The 22,179-nt window shown below is 48.5% G+C and overlaps 1 protein-coding gene across 2 annotated transcripts in view; it reads left to right on the forward strand.

The window, feature by feature from the left end:
* SORL1 (sortilin related receptor 1) overlaps positions 1 to 22,179 on the forward strand; it is a 155,839-nt gene that overhangs the window by 84,422 nt on the left and 49,238 nt on the right. For both annotated transcript variants that reach the window (XM_058289316.1, XM_023589115.3), the window contains exons 18-25: positions 904 to 1,035; positions 3,132 to 3,223; positions 4,424 to 4,670; positions 5,330 to 5,468; positions 11,191 to 11,364; positions 12,797 to 12,910; positions 16,850 to 16,972; positions 19,966 to 20,085. In XM_058289316.1, coding sequence (XP_058145299.1) covers positions 904 to 1,035; positions 3,132 to 3,223; positions 4,424 to 4,670; positions 5,330 to 5,468; positions 11,191 to 11,364; positions 12,797 to 12,910; positions 16,850 to 16,972; positions 19,966 to 20,085 — 1,141 coding nt within the window. The remainder of the gene's footprint in view (positions 1 to 903; positions 1,036 to 3,131; positions 3,224 to 4,423; positions 4,671 to 5,329; positions 5,469 to 11,190; positions 11,365 to 12,796; positions 12,911 to 16,849; positions 16,973 to 19,965; positions 20,086 to 22,179) is intronic.

Below are 22,179 nucleotides of genomic sequence, written 5' to 3' on the forward strand. Positions count from 1 at the left end.
CGACCGATGAGGTTTTCAGCTTCCCACTTCGGTATTTTTCTTTCCCTGTTTAGTTCTGTCCGTGTAGCAAGGGCAGGGGGAGACCCTGGTGTGCTGCCTTGCTGGAAAGTGAGGCATCGCTTTTCCCTCCGGGAGACTGTAGGACTGGTAATGTAGGATTCTTAGACATCCACATCCTACCTCCTGCCTCTTTAGCATCCTTTTTTTTCCACGTCATGTTATAATAACACTAGAATGACAGTAGTTCACGTAGTAATCTGCTTCATCTCTTCTGAACATGAAGAAGAACTTGGAAGTAAGCTGGAAAGATCCCTGGGCAGGCCTGATAGATACCCATGCGTTCAATTCTTGCATTTTAGGGAGAGCTAGTTGGTCATTATTTGCTGCCTATTTCATGCTTTTGAAGAAGCGATTCCCGACAGGGGTTTTACAGTGCTGGGCATTTGGGGTGGGGGCGGCGGCGGTGGCGGCTTGAGCATTGATGCCTCTGCGGCAGCACTTCATGGCAGGAGCCTCATGAGTGAGGAGAGACTCTTAAAAAGCCAAGTTGGAAACCTGAAAGGAACAGCGGTCTGGTTTCACTTATTTTAAAAGCAAACAGACGCAGGCATCTCAGTAATCTGCCGTCCCATTTGATACAGCACAGGCTGGTGACTGGTGTTCGTGAGGATAATGCAGGGTAAGATAAATAGCTAAATTCTGTTTATTCTACTTAAACCGGGAAATCATAATACCGGCTTTTACTAAAAATGGGCTTCATTTATTTGGAAAAGTGACTAATATAAAGCACCTCATCCCTTGCCCATCAAGCCAGTTAAATAAAGCGTTCCCGGACATGGGACTGATTTGACAGGAGGTCATTTGAGCATTTCACAGCATTTATTACTCTTTTTCTCTCTTCAGCGTCTGTGTTTGAACGGGAGTACGGGGCAAGAAGTGATCATCAATTCTGGCCTGGAGACGGTGGAAGCTTTGACTTTTGACCCCCTCAGCCAGTTGCTTTACTGGGTGGATGCTGCCTTGAAAAAGATTGAGGTAAAGGTGTATTCTGTGCTGGCCTAGTTAAGCATGCAGGTGGAGCACCTGGGCTTCGAGCCAGATTCGACAGAGAGGCGGGAGCCAGTGTGTTCAGTGACTCTGGAAATCCTCAAGCAATTCCCAGGGAATGGGCTGCCTGAGCCTCTGCAGAAGGGAGGAAAAGAGGGTATATCTTCTCAGGATGATGGTCCACGGCCAGGACGGTCCCGGACTGAGAACTTGATGCCCAGAACCTGTCATGGAAATTTCTTTTTAGATATCTGGAAGTTTATTCGTTTTCGGCCAGCAGAAGCATCGGGTCATAGCCGTAATGATGATGATACAGTATTGCTCTAATGCTACAACAATAACACAGTGGTACAATGGTAGTCTCTTAGCGTTGTAACGACAACCCTGCCATTACTGTAATTACTAATGATGCACACGTGCCACCTACCAAGCCCTGTTGGAACCACTGTATATGACTCGTCTGGCTCAGACCTCCCCCCTGCCCTGGAGGTGGGTGCTCTTATTACCCTCACTTCACCTACCAGGATGTCTCTTCACAGTGACCTCTCCAGCCCCAGGCAATGTGAGGTTAATAAACAGCCTCCGAACTAACCCAAATCATTGTCTCAAGTAAGAAAGGTAGACTCGGGTCCCCTGCGGGTCCCTGCTGAGACCCTGGACTTCACCCAGCATCTCCATCTCTTGACTCTGCTGGGAGGCGTGGGTTAATGGAAGGAACAGCAGGAGCACAGGGAAGCAGAGAGCCAGGGAGGCTGCAAGACAAAAGGCACAGACCTGGGCTCGGTCTCGTCTCTGCCAGCCAAGTGATTTTGGACTAGTTATGTATCCTCTCTCAGATTCAGGGTCTTCATCTACAAAATGAAGATTCGCTTTTTCACCCAGGCAGTCATGCATCAGGCACTTTCTAGGTGTCAGGTGTGGTCAGAGATTCTGATGCTATCACAGCCCACAAGACAGATGGTTCCTGATCTGATAGCGCTTAGATTTTAGTGCAGGAAGGAAGATAATAATAAAATGAATAAATCTGTCCTGTTGGCTATGATATGCACTGCAGAGGACATAAAACAGGGCAGCGTGATTGGGTGATTGGGGAAGGATTTGGGGGACAACACCCAAAAAGGTGGACAAAGAAGGCTTCTTGGAGATGTGACACCTGCCTGAGCTGAACCCTGACTTAGGAGAGGATGGTAGTAGCACTACCCCATAGAGATGCTGAAAGAAGTGAATGGAAAGATGCAGAGTGCCTGGCGCTTACTGGATACCACATAGGTCATCTTGTTATGGCATTTTCTGTCCTTAAATTGTGTGTGGCCAGCGCTTTGCTAGGAGGTGCTAGGAGGATGTAGATAAAACCAAAGACTCTTCTCATGGGCCTGCTGGGAGGCAAGTTACAACTCAAATACTGTTGGTGCAAAATGGTTTGAGATGAGCTGACAGCAAGAGTGATAGATGCTCACTGACCAAGGTGGGCCAGAAGAATTAGGAAGGGAGGTGGGCCTGGAGGTGAGCTTTGAAGGAAAGACACAACTAAGTGAGAGCAGAGGGGAGGGCAGGCCAGCAGGGCTTATGGCAGAGGCAGCCCGGGATGAGTGTGGGTCACACTTGGGGAACCACGAGTACTAAGCCGTAGGAGGTGGGTCAGAGAGAGAATGGGAGGACAGTCTGTGCACGCTCTTAGTTGCAAGGCAGAGCCGTGGATGACTTGTTTTGTGGGCAATGTAGAGCCATTGGTGGCTTTTGAGCACAGAGTAACATGGGTGGTTAAAGAAGTAAACACATGTGGAGCTCTTTGTGCCCATCATCATCATGCCCCAGGAATCGAGGGTACCAGGTGTTCTAGCTCCTGTGTCATACCAAGTGGAACATGTTGCCCGAATCAGAGGAGGGAACAGCTGGTTATGATTGGAAATCAGGGAAGGTTTCCCAGCTTAGCCTGGCGGGGGAGAAAGTTGGGCTTAGGGGGCATGTTTACTGTAGGCAGATGAGTAGGAGATTTTGTGCATTGTGGTCATTGAAGGAGCTCAGCTGCATCTTGGCCTTATTTATATATTTATATATTTTTATTTTTTTTATCTTTTTGCCAGGTAGCTAACCCAGATGGCGATTTCCGGCTCACCATCGTCAATTCTTCTGTGCTCGATCGGCCCCGGGCTCTGGTCCTTGTGCCCCAAGAGGGGTGAGTGTGGCCTCAAAAGGAAATCAGCATTGTGGCAACAGACGACTTGCGTGAAAGACAAACTGCTGGGCAAAAACCCTGTTTCTTGTGACTGTGCTTGAAATAATCTATTAATGGTGATTTTTAAACAATGGCTTAGCCATCTAGGATCAGGTAACTCCATTCCCTTTTCATTTGCAAGCATCAGAATCTCTTTAAGCCCCCAGATGTCTTGCCTCTGTAAAATCTTTCTCTGGAAAAGGTAATATTAAGAGAGAGTCTCTGTAGACGTAGCCCTTGCTGGCTAGATAACATAAGGCGTCTTTGTCTTGAGTTTCCTGCATGGGACAAACATTTAATGCATTCCAAGTCTCCCCTGTCCCTGCAAGCATTGCAGATTTCTTTTTCTTACTAGCAATTGGTGTGCCCTTGGGAATGCAAAAGTGCTTGTTTATTAACTTAACAACTGAAGGAAACATAACTAAAAGGGAAATTCTGGATTAACCTTTCTGTCTCTCATCCCATCTGTGATTGAGAGAACTATTTTTTTAAAGAAGCTTATTTTAAAAAGTATGAAAGTAGTATATACTCTTGATTAGAAATATTAAAAGAGAACAGACATTTATGAACAGTATTTGTGTCCTCCTTTCTCACTCTTAACACTTTCCTGGAGTGATTGTTATTAATAGTTTGCTGTGTATCATTCAGAACTTTTCTTTTACCCATGTGCAATCATGTATCCTTAAAGCACACTCACACCAGATAGAATCATAGTTTATTTACCATTCTGCACCTTTTTTTTTTTTTTTTTAAACTTAGTATGAGTTGGAGATCGTTTCCTGTGAGCACCTGTAGATTTTTCTCACATTCATTTTAGGCTTCTTAGTATTCTGTTGCATGTTCCGTAATGTACCACTTCCTGTACAGATTAACATTTAGGTTAAGTTATATTTATTTGCTATTATGGGCAATGTAGTGGGTAACATCTTTGTACATTATCTTTGCATAATTTGATTATATCCATTACATAAATTCTGGGAGTGAAGTTTCAGGACCAAGGAATTAAGCGGCTTTAAATCTTAGCGTTACAGATTATAAAACTCGTGCTGGAATACCTGGCCTGATGGCTCTTGGGGGCGTTCCTCTCCTCTCTGGGGTGGTGTTTGAGCTCCTCTTTCACCAGTTCTGATGGGAGGTGTGTTCTCTCACGGCTCTGGGCAGACTCATGTTCTGGACTGACTGGGGAGACCTGAGGCCAGGCATTTATGGGAGCAACATGGACGGTTCCGACACCCGCCGTCTCGTGTCCGAGGACGTGAAGTGGCCCAACGGCATCGCCGTGGATGCCCAGTGGATCTACTGGACAGACGCCTACCTGGACTGCATCGAGCGGATCACTCTCAGCGGCCAGCGGCGCTCGGTGATCCTGGATAACCTCCCGCACCCCTACGCCATCGCCGTCTTCAAGGTGAGCCCTCGCACGCCCCTGTAGGTGGGCAGTCCGTGAGCGCAGGCACGGAGCACGCTGGGATTAAGCTGCTGCTGCCCCTGGGTTTATGCAGAGATGCTCGTCTGTCTTCTAGAAAATTGGCTCATGTCTGCATTTGGGACAGTTTTGTCAGCCCGCAGGATAGGTTGCCAGGCAGATGCTTCAGGGCTCCAGGCTCCTTCCTCCTCCACATTTCGGGAGGTTCGAAGGTGCGGTTCCTTCCCGTGAAAGTCCTGGTTTGCCCTTCAGTCTCGGTAGCTTTGCTTGACTCTGTTTCTTGTCTCTTGTGAGGTCTGCTCTCTTCATTCCCTGATGGCTTTCCATGAGCTTGGCACCATCGATATTACCTTTTGCTTCTGTTTCACTCTAGAGAGTGCAGTGGTCCTTCCCAACTTTGTAAAGGAGGCTTTGAACTGGGGTTGCCGCTAAACTTGAATATCTGTGAGACAAGAGTTTCTTTGGGGCAGTTCCTTCAGTGCTTATGCTGGATGAGATTTGGATAAAGTCGCTGATGCTTGCATTTACGTGGAAGCTTGATCAGGCCCATCGTGCCACGCCATTAACCGTTAGAGCTCCATGGCGTGGGGGACCCTTGTCCTTACGGAATAAAGGACTAAAAGCAAAGCTTTTGTTTTCAGAATGAAATCTACTGGGACGACTGGTCACAGCTCAGCATATTCCGAGCCTCCAAATACACCGGGTCCCAGATGGAGATTCTGGCAAGCCAGCTCACCGGGCTGATGGACATGAAGATTTTCTACAAGGGAAAGACCACTGGTGAGACCAGGTCCCCTCCTTCATCTCAAGGAAGTGGTGCTCAGGCAAGGGGCTGGATGTGGGCAATCGCTGCTCAGAGCAGGGTCTGGCAGCCCTGCCTCGGTGTTGTCACGACAACATGCACATTATTTAATTTCTTCCTAATGACATCTTGATTTCTTTTCTAATGATACACAAACAGCTGGAAGACAGCGTGTTTGCGCCTGCCTAGAGTGCCGGTGCTGGGTGGGTAATTACAGCCTCCCCCTTCCCCGGTCCCTTTCTGATTAGTGGGGTGTCTTCTCCTGCAGCTGGAAGGGCCCCAGCATGTGGCTAATCCTCGCTTGGCTCACTTACAGGGAGCGGCGCTGTGCCGGGTGCTCAGGCACGAGGCCTGTTGCTCTGGTTCTTCTCTCGCTGCCCAGATGACCTCTTGCTCACTGAACACCCTCCTGCTATTGTGTCACCACCCGCATCTATGGGATGATTGAATTAATCTCCCTGAAGGAGGAGATTGTGTGTGCGCAATGCATGTTTGTCGAATGAAGAAGGGCTAAAAGAGTGGCAGGTGCATTTAGATCGTAACTGTTTTAAAGATCTGTTGGCTTTAAGAAACTGCTGGAAGGCTTTAACCTGCTGCTTGTGGAGTCCTAGACAGTCGAGCAGAAAGCTGCCTTCTTACTCTGCTGTCCTCTGCCTTTATCTCCCGATCTTACTGTCAGTTCTGGAGCAGAGCAATCAGGCTACAACTCCCAGGAAGAATATTCCCTCTTATCTCAGCGGGATTAAATAGCACCCGGGGTCCCCTGACTCTCCTTTGTAGCCACACTGCTAGGTTTCCTGTTTTGAAGTAAAACATGGATGTTGTTTGGTGCGTTCTTTCCTGGCCTTGTGCTGAGAAAATTGACAGGGGGAATAACACAGTTATTGATACCAGTGTTCTCCTTCGGGGCCGATGAATTCGGCACGTGAACACCTTGAGGAAAGTGTCGCGTGTCCTGCCGGCGTAAGGCCGTGGGGTTGTTACGTCTTCCCAGCTGGGCTACGGGGCAGGGAGGGAGATCTTGGAAACTCACTAGCTTTCCCATAGCGTCTCGCTGGCTTAGGAGCTGCATTTTGCTGCAGCTCTGCCACTGATCAGAGAAGGCATGCTCCTTCTCAGAAGCAAGTGGTGCTTATTTTAAAAAGGGGAGAGACGACGGCATCGTGCTTCTCAGCTCCGGTGACTCAAGTCTCAGGATGCCCGCCCCTGCCGATCCGCCCTGCTAGCAGAGGGAATTCGCAGCCCTCCCCGGTCTGGAAGAGAGGCTCTTCATGCTTACACGGGTTTGTGGTCATGCGCTTCGTGAGCAGTCGCGGCTTCTGAAGCTGTTCAGACGAAGGTGACAATCTCTGGGCTCTCCCGCAGTTTTTGTGGCCACGTCATCCCAAGTCGGAGCACAGCTCACAGGCCCCGGAGAGCAGTGGTGGTCGGGGGGGATCTGTGGCTGAGCCTGCACACACGTGGTCTCCTGGTGCTGCAGCTTCAGTGTGAAAGAGCCACCTTCACTTCACCTAGCCAGAAGAATTCTAGGGTGTGGGTGGGTGGCGTCTGGACACAGAAAACACTGGCTGGGAAGGGAGGTGTGGGCTGGCGGGTGGAGCGCAGACTTGGGTGGTGCAGGGCCAGGCTTGGCCGTCCTGGGGCCGGGCCAGTCCTTGCCCTCTGTTGGCTTTTTTCTCCATCTACCCCGGGGACTCTCCGCTCTTCTCTGAATGTGAGCAGGTGTCTTCCAGGGCTGCGACCTTGTGCCCATGCCCATGCGGCCTGAGAAGCAAGTTTGTAATCTTGGATGGGCCTCCTCGGGGTAAATCAGAGCTTTGGTGGTGCCTTCTGGGCCCCGGCGCTGGCTGTGTGCACTGCAGGCCTCTTGGGCTTGCACTACCTGGCTCCAGTGTGCCTGATTTTTTTGGATCCGTGAGCGGGTAGTGTAAATGCACAAAGCATCTTGACAACCCTGATGCTAGTCAGTCTTCACTGTTTCTTCTTGTCTGCCTCTGTCAGTTTCTGTTAGCCAAGTATAAAATAATAATAATAATCATAACACCACATTTTTCAGGGTTTCCTATGTTGTAAACACCGTATCAAAGTGCTCCAAGCACATGTATAATCTGTCTTCCCCAAATCCATGTAGAATATTTTTATTCCCATTTTATAGATGACAACATGGACATTCAGAGGTTCTGGAACTTGTCTATGTCATATATTAAGTGAGAAGTAAAAATTTGAACCATGATTTCTTCTTGAACTTTAGTAAAACTTTCAGGTTCTGCTCCCTCTATAATCATCTGCTTTTGGAATAGCCGTGTCCTAAGTATTAGGACACGATTTATTGAGAAGTACTTGTTTTTTAAAATAATGCTTTTATTAGCGTAACTGCGGTTTACAGAGATCATGCAGAAAATAGAGTTCCCTCCCTCACTATTATTAAAACTTTGCATTAGTGTGTACGTTTGCTACAATTGAGGAGAGAATATTATAACTGCACTGTTAACTATGGTTCATAATTTACATTAGCACTCACAGTTTGTGTCGTACAGTCCTATGGTTTTTGAGAAGGACTAGGATTCTGATGGGTGCTGGTTTGTGATAATTTTTTTCACTTAGGACATTGGTCATTTGGGATGTTGGGTTATAAATGGATGTATTTCTTGCCTTTTCACCTGGCTGATTTTTAAATAGTATCAGTAGAATTTATTCTTTTTTCTTTTTAAAGATTTATTTCTCCCCCTCCGTCCATTGTCTACTCTCTGTGTCCGTTCACTGTGTGTTTTTCTGTGTCTGCTTGTATTCTCATTAGGCGGCTCTGGGAACTGACCCTGGAACCTTCTGGAGTGAAAGGGAGGTGATCGTTCTCTTGTACCTTCTCAGCCCCTGATCTGCTGCATCTTTTATTATCTGTCTTCTGTGTCTCTTTTTGTTGTGTCATTTTGCTGCACAAGCTTTCCTCATGGGCCAGCGCTCCTGTGTGGGGCAGCGCTCCTGCGCGGGGCAGCACTCTGCGAGGGCCAGCTCGCCACACAGGCCAGCTTACCTTCACCAGGAGGCCCTGGGCATTGAACCCTGGCCCTTCTATATGCTAGACAGGAGCCCAATTTCTTGAGCCACATCTGCTTCCCTGGAATTTATTCTTCATAAAGAATTTTTTTTCTTTGAAGATGTTACTTTGCTAGGCTATCAATGTATTTAGTTGATGCTGCAAAGACTTAAAAATATTTTGGAGCTCTTGGAATCTTCTTGAAGAGCCTCCAGTAAGTACATGCTCATATGTTTCCATAACGGGCAAATTGGGGATTTTAATCCTTGTCAAGCATGTGGATATTGAAGTGGGACAATGGCATTTTTGGCTCCTGAACCAGTTTTCTGGAGGTGGTTGCCAAAGAGGAATTCTGAAAATGTCCTGAATATGTCCCGTGGGGACATCATGGCACTCAGCTGTGGGCTTCTGAGGGACGTCTGGAAGATGCTAGCTGCCATTTGCCGGTTGGTGATGATGGGCTTCGTATCCCGCTCACGAGCACAGGACCACGGGCATCCTGTAGAAAGAGTCGGTGCTGTGTTCTGGCGTGTGGGCACCATGGCAGCTTTTTCCCACCGCCTTCCAGGTTCTCCCTGGTTTAGTGCTCCCGTTTTCTCTGCTGTGGCTTCGTATCAGCCCACGCACCTGCTCTGGGGCCAGCGCTTGACATTGGTTCCCGGTTTCGGGGCTGTCCCCAGATGCCACTTCTTAGATTGCAGCTGTACTTACCTTTGCCTAGATCACCCTCCTGCAGTGCTGCAGTGCTGCAGCCCTTGGAGGGTCCTGCACTCTTGCACTTGGCTTGTTTGGGTAGGAACATTTACTCTGCATGCAAAAATGTTCGTCACGGTATTTCAGAGGCACAGCCTGTGTGAAAGCATCATCCTGTTAATTGAGTGCTTTAAAATAACATTGTTTGCTGTTATTGTCCAGTTTCTTGGAACATTGAGTGATATGCTGCCCTTCGAATACAAAGAACATGTTCCGGATCCTTTCTGAGTTATTTTCCATTAGCGGTGGCTCTGTGTTGATTCCATGTTCCCTCCTGGAGCCAAGTTCAGTGCCTTTGAGATGAAGGGGCAGTTTCTGGCCATGGAAGAGATCCGGTTCTAGTCAGCTGGTTATTCTTCTGTGTCAAGTGAACCTTTGTGGTTGATTCAGCTATTTGAGGATCTTTGGAATGCTTTGTCAGAGCACTTTCACCATGGATGTAGGTATTTTATTTCTTTGGTAATGCCGCGTGCTCTCTTGTCCTTAGTCTTGAAGCAGCCCTGTTGCTGTGCCATTATCGTTTTCATTTGTTGTGCTAATTAATGAGCAGCCAGCGCATCCAAAGCTGTCGAGTGTGCCCTCACCCGTATCAATACAATGTCGTGAATAAACCCCTTTTTCCAACCTGTATGCCAGGCTAGGCATGGAAAAAATTTGGGCTGCATGGAAGCAGATTTCTTGGATTTGGTTCTGAGGTGTGTGTGTGCGTTTGGTGGGGGGTAGTCTTTGTCCATAAGATGGCACAAATAAAGAACCCTCATCAACTGAATATTAGCAGAGTTTTTCTTACTTTTCCCCCCATTTTGATGGTTAACAGTTACAGGAAAAAGGGAGAAAACATGTATTTCACAGTCTCTCTGGTTTTTATGTTACTCAATAGTTGCATCACGTTTTCAGTTGTTGCAAAATGGTTTCCCCATCTCCCCTGGGATCTATGTGAAGGATTGGAAGGCTCCTTTTCCTTCTTTGTTCTCGCTCAAAAGTGCCGGATGGATTTTATGGACTCTACCTGGCTTTTTCTTCAGTAAGCTAGATTGGAGAAATGATTGAAAACAGTGGGCTGGCTCAGCATTAACTAGCCTTTATGTGTCTCTGCCCCATGATGGTGCCTTGGGAGTGCTACACTCTTTAACTCAGCAGCCGTTCTCTGACCTAAAGGAATTGCCAAGGGAGACCTGGCTATTTGTCCTGGCCCAGCTATTACCAAGGTGTCTATTCTAAGTAAGGTCACAGGAAACTGAAGCCCATTCAAGCCAACTCAAGTAAAATGGTGGTGTTGAAAGGTCAAAGGAGGACAGTAACAAAGTCAAAGAGAGGCAGTAGAGCAGGGCCTTATGGGAACTGGAGCTGGGAATTGCCAGGCCTTCCATTATCTCCCGTGCTTCTCTTTCTCTCTCCCTCTGGACCTATGCTCTTGTCTTTTCTTTCTCCGCAAATCTACTTTCATCTCTGGATTCTCTTTGCAGGCTGACTTTATCAGCCTGCTCAGGCTTTGCTTCTCCAAAACTCTGACTTGCACGTGGTTCTGGCTGGCTATGTCCCACCTTTGGCACCCACACTACATATCTTCCTCCCAGCTCTAGCCCCTGCTTGCTTGCTTAAGTCTCTTGGTATCCTGAGTCTAAATTCCTAGGAGGAACATTTCATTTCCCTGGACTGGCTCTGGGGTGACCTGATCCAGCTGAGGCCAGGAAACTGGTGATTGGTAAACCAGGGCCCTGTTGATTGGGTCCTTGCTTGGGCCTCTGAGCAGAGGTTCTGGGCCCAGTAGGCACCCCAGAGCTTGCTATGCCATCCCTCTGAGCATCGTGCTGTCTCATCTCTGAAATGAAGCTTTTGTATTGATCTCGTCCTTCTGTTGAATGCTTCTTGTTTATTTGCCTGTTGACTGCTGTGTCTTGTCTCCTCTCCAGGAAGCAATGCCTGTGTGTCCAAGCTGTGCAGCCTGCTCTGCCTGCCCAAGGCCAATCACAGTCACAGCTGCAGGTGTCCCGAGGGCGTGTCGAGCAGTGTCCTACCATCCGGACACCTGATGTGTGACTGTCCTCGGGGTTATCAGCTGAAGAATAACACCTGTGTCAAAGAAGGTACGACCCCTCTTCTTTTCCACCCCCCTCACTCCCTCCCCTCGTCATCCTAGTTCAGTCCTCTTCCAGAACAGACCAAAGCTGTTTATGCAGAAATGGTAGCTGTGCTTTTCAGTTTGTCAGATGACACAGGCTTTCCTCGGCCACCTTCTCTTCTTTTGTCTCTTCTTTTTCTCCCCTGTCCCCCACATCTGGGTTCTCTGACTTCTGCTTCCTGTAAGTCGGAACAACCTGACTTGGAAAAGCCACCGGTTTGGCTCCTTCTGAGCTCACCTCTTCCCCCATGGCAGTCATCCTGCTGCCTCCCCCCAGAAATGTCCTGACAGTCCAGACTAGTGTTTGCAGAGGGCCCCGAGTCTGGACAGCTGGAACCTCTGCTTCCCGCCTGTGCCTGAGTGGCCGTAGCAGCTGCATCCACTCCCCCTTCAAATTGGAATACACAGCTTTAAAATTTTGTCCTCAAACACCTGTTGGATTTTTCTTTCCTGTCTAATTTTTAACCGGCTTCCTATTTTGACCCATGAGGTAAACCCTGGGACGGGTCTCTGCCATGAAGCACCTGATTCATGTCCAGAATCCCTGCTTTTCCTTAATTCCCCAGGTTACATCTGCTTTGTAATCCTGACTTCCCTTCTTCTGCAGCCTCTCATAGTCCAGAGCAGCGAAATACACAGGAGGAACCCTTATAATCTGCCTTCCTTGAGAAAATACAAATGGAAAAAAAAGATGAGCCTTCCCTTCTTAGAAACTGGAGGGTTCGTTCAGGCTTTGGATGTCATCTTAAAGCAATTTGGAATGGGACAGAGCGCGTCAAGGCCACATTGCAAGAGGAGGGGGACGTCTGGCCCACAGTCCCCATGAGAATGCTTTTAGGCGGCCAAACAAGAGGCCAGTCACATGTCCTTGACCCAGTTTACTAAACAGTGCGCTTTCTCTGGGTGAGGAATTGGGGCTGCTTGCTTTAAAGAAGTCACAGGACAGAACAAATCCTCAGGGTGCATAGAGAAAATCTTCACAACCCACTTGGTTGATACATGGGGAAAAGATATGCATCAAATGCAGATACGTTGGATATGTGTGTTTTACTACTGTGTGGACATAAGTCCATTGAGAGCCTGGTATAATTGTGTTTTTTTATGTTGCTGTGTGGTCTGCTTTACCTGATAGACCAAACTGGTGTCAGCCCTTTTTCACCGTTGGAGCACCCTCTAAATACTCCTTCCAGCCTGCCTCCTCCCCATTGATTTTCATCAAAAGGGGAGAAGGAGGCCATTCTCAGATGATCCCTTCCCTTAAGTGCATGTGTTCAGCAACCCTCCTCGCCTTTACCCGCCAAGGCCTCTTATCAAGGGAAGGGAAGGAGAAGGTGCTGGGGTCCAGCCTGAGAATAACATTGGTGCCTTCTCCTCCCCTGCCCATCCCTGCTGGCTAGAGAATGCCTGCCTCCGCAACCAGTACCGCTGCAGCAACGGCAAGTGCATCAGCAGCATCTGGTGGTGTGATTTCGACAACGACTGTGGAGACATGAGTGACGAGAGAAACTGCCGTGAGTCTCGCGGTGTGGCTGGGTTTCCGGGTGTCGAGTACCGTTGCTCAGGAGGCCGGTGGGCTCCTCCGGGCAGGGGCCTTCCATGCCTGTCGCCAGGGATTGGTGATACCCGTTTAGGCTGACGGGGCTCGGGTAGCAGAAAACAGCCTTCTGTAACCGGTGATGGTTTTTTCCTAGGTATATATGGTTATTTTCTTCTATAAAAACACTTAACATTAACTATTCATTGTGAGAGATTTATAAATAAGGACCCAGTGTCTGAAACTGAGTAGCTGATTTATGATTAGGGCAGTCGGCTCTTATCTTGGGCCTGTCACTATAACTGTGACCTGGGGTGGGTGACCCCCTGGTGCCTCGGGGTGGGTGACCCACTGATGGCCTGGGGTGGGTGACCCACTGGTGGCCTGGAATGGGTGACCCACTGGTGACCTGGGGTGGATGATCCCCTGGCGACTTGGGGTGGGTGACCCCTTGTGACCTGGGTGGATGATCCCCTGGTGACCTGGGCTGGGTGCTCAGGTGAAGATCTTTGCTGTATAACTTCATCATCAGCCTTTCAGGGACGGCAGACATGTATTGCCAAGTGATGCCGGCTGCTGGCCAGACTCAGGCAATTGCAGTTATTGATCAGTGATGATGCCTGGTTTGGCCTAGAATTTGGCATGTGTGCCATGTATTAATACATGTGATCTTTGGGCTGTATCGGCTCTGAGGTTTATCAACTAAAGTATATGACTCTCTTGGGCCAAATTTGAAGAAACACCAGCATTTAGTTAAAATGGATCATTTATTTTCTCCAAGTGTTAGCTGCTCATCTTTTCTTCACTTAAGCTTTAAGAGGTTCAGCATCATCTTATAAGGAGGCCAGTCACCTGGGCCTGGGGCTCTAATGGGGATCAAGGTGGAAATCCCTGTCCTCATGGAGCTTTAGAGTCGAGAAAGGAAGCAGATGGTTATGATTGAGCAGTAGAGGCTGTGATGGGGAAGCACCATGTGCATGTAAGAAGGGCCTCCTGGTCTACCTGGGTAGGTATCAGCAAGTGGTGGGGAGCCAGGCTTAGCTGGGGTGGAGGGGGTGGAATTTTAAGGGAACAACAGATGTGAAAGCCCAGAGGTCAGATGTGTGTGGCGCAGCCAGCTGACGGAGGAACATAGGGGGTGTCGTCGGAGAGGGTGAGCGGGGGCCGCGGGGAAGATGAGGTGGGCTGGGTGGGTCCAGGTGGAAGGCCCTTGTGAGTTAGTTATGGAACTGGGACTTGATTGTCGGAGCAGTTGGGAACCGTTGCAGTGCAGTGGCAAGATGTTGGGTTTGGGAAGCATGAACTGAATGGGGGAAAAGACCACAATCAGGAAAATGAGAAACTGGGCAGAAGTCCTCTTTCTCACCCATTACACCTTTGGAAACCTAGAAGCTCACGTGCTGGTCTATAGCCTAAGGACAGATGGACAGTGGTTGCAGATGCTTCTCTGGCCCCTGGTGGGTGTGTTCTGCCACTGGTCCATGGGGCCCTGCCAGGCCCACAGGCAGCTGCGCCCAGAAAGCAGCTCTAGGAGTCAATCCATTGAGCTCATCTGGGCCCTGTAGTCCTGTACACTGCCATTTGGGGGCTTGTTTTGGAGATCGTTTACCAGAACTTTCCCTTAATCCCTTTTCCTTGGCTTCAGGGGCTGCCTTTCTCACCGAGGGAGGAGAGCTGACCTAGCAGTGGGTCTGGACAAGCACAGCCTCTCTGTGTCTCTTTGCAGAAGGGACACTGATAAAACCTTTATCTACCAGAGTCTAAGAAAGACATAGTTGTGGGGGAACAGCCAGTGCTCTTTAAAAACATGTTACAGAAAGTGGCTGTGGTTCAAGCACTTGAGCTGCCATTTACCATATGGAGGACCTGGGTTCTATCCACAGGACCTCCTGGTAAAAAAAAAGAAAAAAGGCATCCCAGACCTGCGCAGTGAAGCCACGCACCAAAAAGATGAGGCACAACCAGATAGAAAAGGAAAAAATAAGCAAATTAGTAACAAAGTTGAGAAGAGCGGACAGTTTGTTATATTTGGGGCAGGGGAGGGGACGGCTCTTTGGATGAACAATTGTAAAGGAGATTGCCCAGAGGTAATTAGGCATTTAGAAAGTAGCAGTCCTTCTGTCCAGGAACTGGTGCGTAGGCCGCCCCGCCATTGCCCCCCGTGCCCACGGGCTTTGGTTTCAACCAGATGCATGAGCTGGGCTCCTATCAGTTCAGTGTTTGGAGAAGAGGCGCCTTCCTCAGGGACCTGCCACCCCCAGCACTCCCCCCGCACAGCCCTGGGCTCTGTTGCTGACCTCACAGCTTTCCACACGGAAAGTAAGCTCTGCCTTCAGGAGAAGTGTGGAGCTGACCCTGACCTCCATATTTGGGGTAAACGTCAGCTGGCCTTGACCTTCCCGAGACCCCGAGCCTTGTTTCTGCCCTCCTCCCTCTCGTTCCTCTTGGCCGAGGTCCCTGTTAGTTGGGTGGCGGGGGGGTTGGAGAGCAGTGCTTATCTCTACCCTCCCAGGGTGCCTCATCCCAGGAGGGTGGGCACGTGGGAGGGGCTGCCGGTCGACGTGCGAGAATGGCCGTGTCCACGGACGGGGCTGCAGAGAGGGACGGCTGGACGGGGGGGGGGGCAGTAATGGAAGTTCCATGAGGCATCTGAGTGGCTGCCAGGGGAGAGGAGACGAGGGGCTGTGAGCGGAGACGCAGGAGGGGTGCTGTCAGCACGTTTCCCTCTCGCAGACTCCTCCAGCGGGTAGTTGTCAGGCATTCAGGGCTTTGACGTGAATCCCCTTCAGTCCTGTCATTTCTGCTTTCATCCCCTTCCTCCCACCCAGAGCTCAATTACAGCCAAGAAATGGAGCCTCAAATAAGAGCTGCCAGGATGTCTAACAGCAGCGCTGCTGTTTGGTTTTTCATCTCCCGGCACGCCCACGCCCTCCATCACGGGATTCTGTTTTGTCACATCGTACCTTGTGCATCAGCCACGCAGCGGCTCCTGATAACATCCTTTCTTTCCTGGAGGCCCTCCCTCTGTCCTAAGGATTGTGCTTCAGCCCAAGACATTTCTGATTTGGAGAGGGAGGAATTCTAATGCTGTAGTCCTTCTGAAGCCAGAGGGGCACTGAGTGGGAGCATTGACATTCATTTAGAGCCTGTTATGTTTCTATTCTCTGTAAGGGCTTCCGGTCCTAGACTTCTTATCTTTGAAACGAGGCTTCGGGGTAGGTGTTGTCTCCATTTTACAGAAGAGGAGACGGAGGCACAGGACGGGGAGGTTAAATAAGTTGTGGGTGGTAGAGTCAAGCTTCAAGTTTTGTCTTGCCGACACTGATCACAAGCACTGGGCCCCGTGACATTATCTTCCTTTTAGTGTCGAGCACACTAAGGCTCAGGGAGGTTAAAAAGAATTACCCAAGAAAGAGGCAGAGGCAGAATTTGAAACCCAGGCTTAAGTGGAAGCAGGATCCCATGTTGCTGCTGCAGAATTCTGTCTCCACCTTCATCAGGTAATTGATGCACTGCCAGCTTCTCGGGCACAGTTGGCTTCCCTAGCAGCAGTTTTCTAGATGAAGGTTTTTCTGCCACTTATTTAGTAGAAGCCTTCATCTTTGCAAACCTGAGGGATCCTGGGAGGTAACCCAGCCTGTCCCTCTCTCTCCAAGCCAGACGGCAGTTTCCCACCTTGCGCAGCCCTGGACAGGTCTGGGCACTGTCCGGGGAAGACCAGACCTTCCCTCCCTTGTTGTGAACCTCCAGTCTCATGCGGTCTGTAACTTCCATGCATCCAGATTTCATTTCTACTGCTGTGATTAAAATCCGCTCCCTTCCGTTTCTGCATTGGTTTTCCCGGGTATGTTTGTGCTTGGGGAGAACTAATTGCACCTAATGGGCACCCTGTCTCTCTCTGGCGCGCCTGTTTTAGCCACCACCATTTGCGATCTGGACACCCAGTTCCGGTGCCAGGAGTCGGGGACGTGCATCCCGCTGTCCTATAAGTGTGACCTTGAGGATGACTGTGGAGACAACAGCGACGAGAGTCACTGCGGTAAGGACGAGATGGAACCCTCTTCCAGGTCGGGGCACCAGGCGTGTCCACTGGGGAGCCCTTTTGGACGGAGCAGCCTGGACACGGAGGGTTTCTGATTGCCAGTTCAGGATTTATTATATTCCATCTGTATAACTTCCCCTGCCCACACAGTGGGGTCGACTAATTTCCTTTTCCATATAGTTCTTGGAGAGCTCCTTGTTTGCTGTTTCTCATGAGGATCCAATTCCCTTGATAACACTGGCTCCGGAGTAAATGGGATGGTGGATTCGTGGTCCAAGAGTTGAACTAAGCTGCAGGCTTTGTTTTCTTTTCTTTTCTTCTCTCTTTTTTTTTTTGGTAACCTTTTTTTTTTCTCTTTACTTTTTTTTCAGATGTTACATTCAAAAAATATAAGAAGTTCCCATATACCCCCCACCCCCTTCACCCCACTCCTCCCACATCAACAGCCTCTTTCATCATTGTGGGACATTCATTGCCTTTGGTGAATACATTTTGGAGCACTGTTGTACCACATGGATAATGGTTTACATTGTAGTTTACACTGCCCCTCAGTCTACCCAGTGGGCCACAGTAGGACACACAATGTCCAGCATCTGTCCATGCAGTACCACCCAGGACAACTCCAAGTCCTGAAAATGCCCCCACATCGCATCTCTTCTTCCCCCTCCCTACCCTCGCAGGCTTTGTTTTCTAATTTGTAAACATGGGGCCGTGGGCTCTGCTCCGCCTTGCAGCGTTGCTGTGAGGATAGAATGTGATTGTGAGCAGATTTGGATTTCTCAATGAATCCAGGTGGCTATTAACAGGTATGTAGACGGGGCTCACACCTCTAAGTGGTGGTGAGGATAGTTTCTTGAAGATACAGCTGTACCTTTGTGAACTGTTGTTTTGTTTTTTTTAAGCAATCTAATTCGCTAAACTCTGAAGTCAGCAGATGGTTTCGGCATTGATTGTTTTCTGAATGGACATATTTTATATTTAGAAAAACTGTTAAAATTGTAAGCAACAGTCGAGATTCTCTAGTTCTATCTTTAATTTCCAGATAATAACTGACAAATGTAGCAGCCAAGGGACTTCCTTATTCAGGTGACAGAATTAGTTTATGGCAGACGGGGGAGCTTGAACCCGTTTCCCCTATTTTCTAATTCTGTGCCCCTTCTCTTGCACAATGCCTGTTGTGTCAGTTTCATGAGAGCCAGTCCCACTTAGTACTCCAGCCCCGAACTGGAACATTCTGCAGTACACACAGTTCCCCAGACTGGAGGAACCAGAGAGATGAAGGGGAAGTGAACATGGGGCCAGACACTGACCAGACACGGTGACGAGTTGGTTTGGCTCCCTCTCGCTGTCCCTGGGGCAGGGACTCTCAAGCTGTGCCCAGACCTACGCACAGGCCTGCTTTATTATGGGCCGGCAGCTGGACTCATGGGAACTGAAATAAGGGATGCAGGCACTGCTCACAAACACTTCATCCTGTTTTTTTCAATTAGAAAAGGTATAGATTTACAGACGAATAAGGCAGAAGAAAGAGTCCCAGATACTGCCCCTCATACTCACACTTTTTAGCACTTTGCACTGGTTTGGTACCTTTGTTATATTTGATGAAATATTATTATACTATTAACTATTGTCCATAGTTTACATTAGGGTTCACTGTGTTGTACAGTCCTATGGTTTTTTAAAAAAACTTCTTCTAATAACATACACATACTAAAATTTCCCCTTTTAACCATATTCAAATTTCTAATTCAGTGGTGTTAACAACATTCACAATGTTGTGTTACCATCACCACCATGCATTACCAAAACTTTTCCTAAATACCTTTTACATGATGGCGCTAAAAGAGAACATCCAGGGCTGTTTCACAAAAAGAAGATGCACCTAGCCTGGCTCTTGGAGGAACTTTGAATTGGATTCGGGGGGAGGTAGGGACTAAGTAGATTTCCTTCTTCTTTTAAAAAATGTGTAAGAAGACACGCCCCTGGGATTCACAACAGCCCTCTTTCCTTCTCATTATCTCCATCCCAGCACAGCCTGGGCAAGTCTGTTAAGGTGCACAGTTGTGCTGTAGTGGGAAGGCAGCTCCACACATGTACGCATTTCTGGGATTCTCTGACTCACACACTGGGGCATAGGTTTGACTCTTAAGCTGTTCCAGGCACCCCAAACCCTCTATTCCTGGCCCGTTCTTGCTAATTGATCCCAAATCCATCCCAAAATCCTAGTTAGTCCCTTCTCAGATCTGGGCTCTCTCCATTAGTCTCTGACTGTTATAAACGTCTGAATCAATCACCAGCGTAGCCATCGGTCTGTCTCTTGGGTCAGGCACCTGGGGCCTGTGCTGGACTTCTCTTGTCACCTAAGGATCTATGCAGTCATGGCTGGGGCAGCCTCCTCTCGCCTTGGTTGACTGTGCTGGTTTGTTTGCCCAGGCCCCCGACGCCCTGGAGACAGCACACCAGCCAGCCACCCTGGAGCTCTGCCCGCAGCAAGCCCCAAACTTGTGCTTCCTGTTTTGGAAGCTCAGTGTGGATCTGAGCATCTCGGGTGGATCAGCGCTCCAGGCGCTCCTTTTCTGAAGGCACGGGCTCTCTCTCTAGAAGTCATCTGTTTCTTGAGAGTGCTGCTGCCTGGGGCCCCTGGGCTCCTAGCCATTGCTTCCCCTCCTCTGTGTGGCTGCATTGGGATCAATAGAGAGGCTGCTTTGCTCAGAGGCACCTGGCTGCAGGGGTGTGAGGGTGTTAATATCTCAGCACACCCCAGTGCATCTGCAGCTCCTTCGTTGTGAGACTGTCCGAGATGACCTTACTTCCCTGGTTACAGGTTTCTTTATCCAGGCTCTCTGGGTGATCAGGGGCACCGGGTGCATCCCTAAACCTTATGAGCTTTGACACCAGAGATAGAACTTCTGTGCTCTGGGGATCCTGGCTTTGATGCTGTCAGGTAAGGTTTTGTCCTCACATCTCTCTGCTTGTGGTCTCCCCTGCAGAAACTCACCAGTGTCGGAGCGACGAATACAACTGCAGCTCTGGCATGTGCATCCGCTCCTCCTGGGTGTGTGATGGGGACAACGACTGCAGGGACTGGTCTGACGAAGCCAACTGTACTGGTCAGTACTTCTTGGTCTTGGCAAACAGCATTTGCCTGCACGTGTTCTGGTTCGCATTGCAACCCCAGATGACCATGGAATCTACAAGAATTGGCTTGGGTCTGAGACCTGACTAGTTCAGTCCTCAAAGAGCTGCTCTACAGTGAGATTAGGAGCTTGTGCCCCAGTGTAGATTAACACTGCTTCCTTCATCGAAAAAGTCTTGTTATGAAAAAATACCAACTGAACTACACAGCATCTCTAGTGACAGTTGATTTTCATTTTGGCTCAAGCTTCTGGTCTCTTTAGGGCACAGCTCACACACTGGCACCTGGTCTGGGACCCACGCTGTGAGTAGCTCTGAACTAGCTCCTGATTTTCAATTGGAGCATCAGGGAGTTCCCCAAACAATGAAACCATAAACTGCCTTTGCACCTGTCTGCAGTGGGAATGAGGGAAATGCCAGGTGGATATAGGCAGAGGTAATGTTCTTCTCTTGTTGATAACTTCACTAATTTTCACTATATTATTTTTATGAATGACTGAGTAGGAGCCATATGCATTAATGCTTGAGAAGGAAGTAGTGAGGAGTTAGGGGTGTGTGGAAAATAGAGAAATCCTATTACCTGATGGGTAGAACCTCTTTGTGACCCCCACCAGATGCGGTCATTCAGTCCTGCTTAAGCCCCTGCAGCGCTGGGGATAAAGATGCTTCGTTTAACCATTTTCAGGTTAGGGCACTTCTGCTTTCACCCCCTGATAATTCAGGCTGTGTTTTACCACTTGTTGTCAGGGTCAACTTCTCCATCATCTAGTGTAGATTGTTGATCTTTGGAGTTACTGGAGTGATTTTTAATCCCATGTCTTAATCTCCTTTGCCCCCAGACTACCCCAACATTTCCTACACTGCCCAGCATCTGGGACCTCAAAGAATGTCACCCGATTTGTAAAAGCCAACACAAAGAAGGTAGACCTGTTGTCACACCCCACACTCAAATATAAATAACTTTAGGTTATGCTCCAGTATAAATTTAGTTCCCGAAGGTCGGGGAGGACCTTGTCTTTTACTCCTTTGCATTCTCTAGCACCAGCACTGAGGGCACATGCTCAGAGAGCCTTTGCTAATTGGGTCATTTTACACAGTTGCTTCCCTCCATGCATTTTGGTTTAGAGGTGACCTTATGTGGCAGAAGTGATGCCGTGTGTGTCACTAAGGATGTTTGTGATGCTGCAAGTTCTTTCCCCTCATAAACGTCATCCATCTCGTTTCTGGTGCAATCTCAGCATCTCTGTTCCTGGAAATACTTTAGGAAAATTCTTTTTATATGCAAACATTCCCACTCAAAAGGATGAAAATCCAAGATCCAGGAAAGAACTACCATCAGACCAGGAAACACTGAATGCTTTTGGAAGCTTTGGGTTTGGATAGAGAGATAATTAGTTGATAAATTAGAGGAAAACACTTGGACTGCATTTACACTTGTAAATTGCAGTATGATTGAATATTTTGTTAGCACAACCATATTGGCCAAACTTGTGTTTCCACAGCATATACAGATCCTCCAAAATGAATGAACAACTTCATTTCAATGGGCAGGTTTGTCATAAACCCCTGGTTGCAAGTCTGGTTTCCTGACGTGCTAACTGGGGAAAATTCATCCTCCTTGCTACTCCCCTGCAGCCTCGTTTCATTGGCTGTGCTCCCAGACCTTTTAAAGATAATTCTTCTCTGCTATCCCAAAATAGTCAAAGGTCAGATGTGAGCTCATTAAGATGTGTGGCATGACAGTTCATTTCCTGTCCTAAGAAATTAAGCTATTACCACTAGGCCAGAGGAAATAGGTCAGGGCCACCTGACATTCCACTGGCCTTAGCTCTCTTGCACTCTCTGCATCTCACTTTTTCTTTTCCTTTTTGGCTCTTCCTTTCTCCACTTTTGCTTTCTGTTGGGCTGTTTGAATTTTCTTTTCCCCTCCCCCTCCACTGGTTTTGAAGTTATACGTTTTGTTTCTCTTCTTTTAGCAATACCCTAAAATATTGTATATGTATTCATAATATTTCTCACTCTTCTAGACAACATGTGGTCCTTAGAATGCTTTGATTTCCAAGTTATTA

This window comes from Dasypus novemcinctus, chromosome 27 (genome assembly GCF_030445035.2).
Source record: "Dasypus novemcinctus isolate mDasNov1 chromosome 27, mDasNov1.1.hap2, whole genome shotgun sequence".
In the NCBI taxonomy this organism is placed as follows: domain Eukaryota; kingdom Metazoa; phylum Chordata; class Mammalia; order Cingulata; family Dasypodidae; genus Dasypus; species Dasypus novemcinctus.